The 4,033-nt window shown below is 32.8% G+C and overlaps 1 protein-coding gene across 1 annotated transcript; it reads left to right on the top strand.

The window, feature by feature from the left end:
• Nucleotides 1–747: 747 nt before the first annotated feature.
• On the top strand, nucleotides 748–3,709 carry LOC136971513 (juvenile hormone acid O-methyltransferase-like; the record flags this gene model as incomplete). The annotated part of the gene is made up of 3 exons (XM_067265971.1): nucleotides 748–1,056; nucleotides 2,642–2,849; nucleotides 3,521–3,709. Coding segments are annotated over exons 1-3 (684 nt in total), but the record flags the coding sequence as incomplete, so codon positions are not given.
• Nucleotides 3,710–4,033: the final 324 nt, after the last annotated feature.

Below are 4,033 nucleotides of genomic sequence, written 5' to 3'. Positions count from 1 at the left end.
AAAAATATCGTTTTGCTTTTGATTTTGAATAAACATTTTATAATATTTTCTGTTCGTTTAAATTTATATTTTTGTTTTATAAATTATCACAAACAATAAAAATATTGTTTTGCTTTTGATTTTGAATAAACTTTTTATGATTATATTTTCTGTTCATTAATTAATAAATGTTCTGTTCATGTAAGCCAAACTTGATTTTTTGTTCTTGCCCCTGAAGCTATCTATTCATATTTACACTGATATACTACGAATTACATCGTAGCTGCACAAATATGGCAAGGAAACAAACTACGATATAACTCGTAGGTGGCGTCCTAGGCAGAAACGGTAACTACGAGTCATCTCGCGGAGATTGAAAAGCTTATAAGATTCTAATCGTGTCTTTAAGAAGCTGAAATATTTTTTCGTTCTTCGAGGTAAGCATTAAATTCTATTATCCAACTTCAATAGTATAAATATTTCTAAATGACAGTTTGTGCTTTTAAATTATATCTCACAAATTCCCATATTTTTCCATTATCAAAGATAATGTTTACTTAAATTTTATATTTTTTTTTATATTCACGCGAGTAAACTTGCAGGCGTTGGGACTTGTTGTATTTAATATTATAGGAATATCCTGCTCCTCTCTTTTATATAATTTATTTATCACGTATTAAAAACATACGTGATAAATAAATTTTCAATGGCAGGTTAAAGTGTTCTGCTTTCTGTCTCGTAAGTCTCTGATTTACATGTTACAGAATTTTTATTTGTCATCTCAAAAAACATGGATGGAACAGCCGAAAATTACGAAAACACCTGCCCGAAATTTCTCCCTCTCTATATTAGTTCATTCTTGGATTTACTTTTTCCAACCATGGAATGGTCCGACGAGGATATTGTTCTGGACATCGGATGCGGTCCAGGAAAAACCACCAAAAATATTCTCTTACCGAAATGCCCAAAAGTAAAGAAAATCGTAGCAATCGACGTCATACCGAATTACATCGAGTACGCCAGAAAAACATTTTTCGACCAGAAAATAGAATATAAGACTCAAGATATCATTCAAAGGTAAGTAAAATTTTTCTGTATATTTGTAAGTACAGTATCTAAATGAAACCGTGTAAACAATAAAATGAATTAAAATAACTTAAATGTAATCACGTTGATTATTCCCGAATTGCCCATGTCCAGTTATTCTATGAAATTAACGTTATTTTTCTAACAGAAAGTAAGATATTTAAAAGCATTTTTTTTATAAATAAGTAGCCGTGAATTCGGAAAAATAATAGATTAAGTAAAGGTAGTATGTTTAAATAAAAAGACACAAAGATAAACAATGTAGTATATATGTCGAAAAAAAATAAGTTCTTATAATTGTTAATTACGAAACACAATATAGCGCTTTGACGATCACTTGGCTTTCTTTTCCAAAGAAAGCCAAGTGATCGTCAAAGCGCTACATTGCGTTTCGTAATTAACAAGAATTAAGCGCGACACGGTTTCGAGTCATTAATTAAGTTCTTATAATAAAGTTATAATATAATACAGGCATGGGCAAATGCGGCTCTTTTTGAGTTACATGCGGCTCTTGCTGAAAGTGTTAATTTCTGTTTATTATTATTATTTTTATAATTTTATTTTTATATTTCGTGAAAATATGTTTATAAAAAAATTCAATATTTGTTTTATATTATATTTATATTATATAATAAAACCGCTCGTCTTACCATACTATCCGCCACGACACTACAGAACTGCGTCTCCCATGCATTTTGCAAAACCTACCTTTTGGCTCCCAACGAACTCTTGCTTGCCCACCCCTGATATAATAGACAATCTATAATATCTTGTATCTATCATTAAAGACGCTAAGTGTGAGATAAGCAGAGGGTCAAGGGGAAAACCTCGCTGACAACTTACGCTGCACGGGTTGGTAAAACCCGACCTCGTTGTCGTTGGATGGCTAGGAGGGCAAAAAGTGAGTGGGGAGGTGCGTCAGTAAGTCGACAGGCGTCCTTACTTTGACAGGAAACAGATTTGACAAATAACAATAGATGTTTATTAACTAACAAAAGCGAACATACACTAAAGATACACATAAAATAAAGGTATACAGATAATTACTGCTAAAATGCGGAAAAAATATCCCTATCGCTAATCGCGCTCTAACCAATAAATTAGTCACGGGCCTAACCTCGAGTGGGAGAGAGTTTACAAAGTCGATATACCTTGATAGGTGGTCTGATGACAGTATGCGACGACCTCCTGGACTATGGAAGCTGGAATCAGTCTTATGTCCGGGACTGGAGACACTGGATTCAGACCTTCCTAGATGATCGCTCCCTTTCCAGAGCCGATCAGGTTTTTTTATACAATCGTTGTTGGCATTGAGCCAGTCTATTATTCAATGTTCGATGACTAATTTGCTGACTCGTGATGACTGTGACTTTGGTTTTCTCTTTCTGATCTGATCGCGATGTGTAATCGACATCCGATCGATTTCCTATCGAACTTGCGGTTCATGAACCCCCTTTAAACTCTCGAATTTATGCCTTCAAAACCTGCGGGCTCACACTAAGCGAGGACTCGATGTATTTGAAAAATAGATTTTAATTGAAGATGTAAAATATAATTTGAACTTTACCATTTTCAGGTTCGATTTAAAAGAAATTGGAAAATATGACAAAGTCGTGTCTTTCTACGCCTTGCATTTTGTGAATGATTTTAAGAAGTTGTTTTCTGCTATTTCCTCGTTAATGAAGCCAGGAGGATATTTCTTCTTCGTTCTTATTACAAAATGTCCTCTGTTTTCCATCATACGAGAGCTAAGTAAGAACCAGGAATGGATGAAGTATATAAAGGTATTCATACTTTTGTATAAAATTAGTATAAAATTCGTTATTACAACTACTTCGACTAGAAAGTGGTTTGAGTCATTCGGTGCTCTCCTGTAATGTTTTCTTGGTGTGAGTTTTTGTTATTTGACTAAACGATGCAGTATATTTGGGGTGTATCGTGTGATACCATCGGGGAATAGCAATGCTTATTTGGCTTCAATTTTCAAATTACTGTTACTGTCGTCTGAACGTCTCTTTGTTTTTCGTCAATCTGGAAAGCAGAGTTAGATACTTGAAAACTGAGACTAGATATGGTAAGGTTAAAAACCAGACACCCGATTAACTATGTACGAACTGTCGATTTGGCCAGATTTCACGTAAATTTATAAAATTAAAAGAGGATTAAAAATTGCAGCTCGGCATTGTGACTATGTCACAATAAATAATTACTCGTTTATATATATCTTTAGATGAAAAGCCCTGCTGGTGCTGCAAAGTCAGTTTGTCCCTCTCTGTTTATATTAGTGTCTTGTCATGATCCTTCCTTCGTATCGTTTTCTATTAATACGCATATTTTGAATCATTCTGGTCTGGATTTTTACTTTTATAATTCGACTCTAATGCATTTAAATTATATTATTGAATTCCACAAAGGATAAAATACGGTATAAAAGAAAATTTATGTATAATTACAGGCCGATGAGATTCTTGCTCCTTTTGTATTGAACCAGAGCTGTAAGGACCTAGAAACTGAATTTAATAATAATCTTTCAAAGTTTAATTTGAGAGTAACAAAAAGTAAACTGGAAGTTAAGGACGTGACATTTTCTGACGAAAATAACTTTTTAGGTAAATTTTTTACATTTTTTAAAATGATCTTTAATGTTAATTATATTTCATTAGAATTTTTTAGTTATAAATATAATTACAAAAACCACCTCGCTGTATATTTATGTATACGTTCATAAAGGACATAAGAAAAAACAAGAATTGCCCCTCTTATGATTTCGTTTGTTCTTTCTTTCAATTTCACAAAATTTAGGTATTTTGTAAAAGTAAATGCATTCGAACAGTCTTACACTAAATTTTCTGTAGTCAGCAAGCGATGAAAAGTCTTCTTTAGATCTGCTTTAAGACATATTCAAGAATTTTGGAAGACTGTCTTTTAGGGCAGATTTCGCTTGTTTATACACGTGTTTATAATTTAC

The sequence above is a fragment of the Centruroides vittatus genome, unplaced genomic scaffold (genome assembly GCF_030686945.1).
Source record: "Centruroides vittatus isolate TY-2023 unplaced genomic scaffold, ASM3068694v2 contig_2571, whole genome shotgun sequence".
NCBI lineage: Eukaryota > Metazoa > Arthropoda > Arachnida > Scorpiones > Buthidae > Centruroides > Centruroides vittatus.
This window is presented reverse-complemented; position numbering and strand designations above follow the sequence as displayed.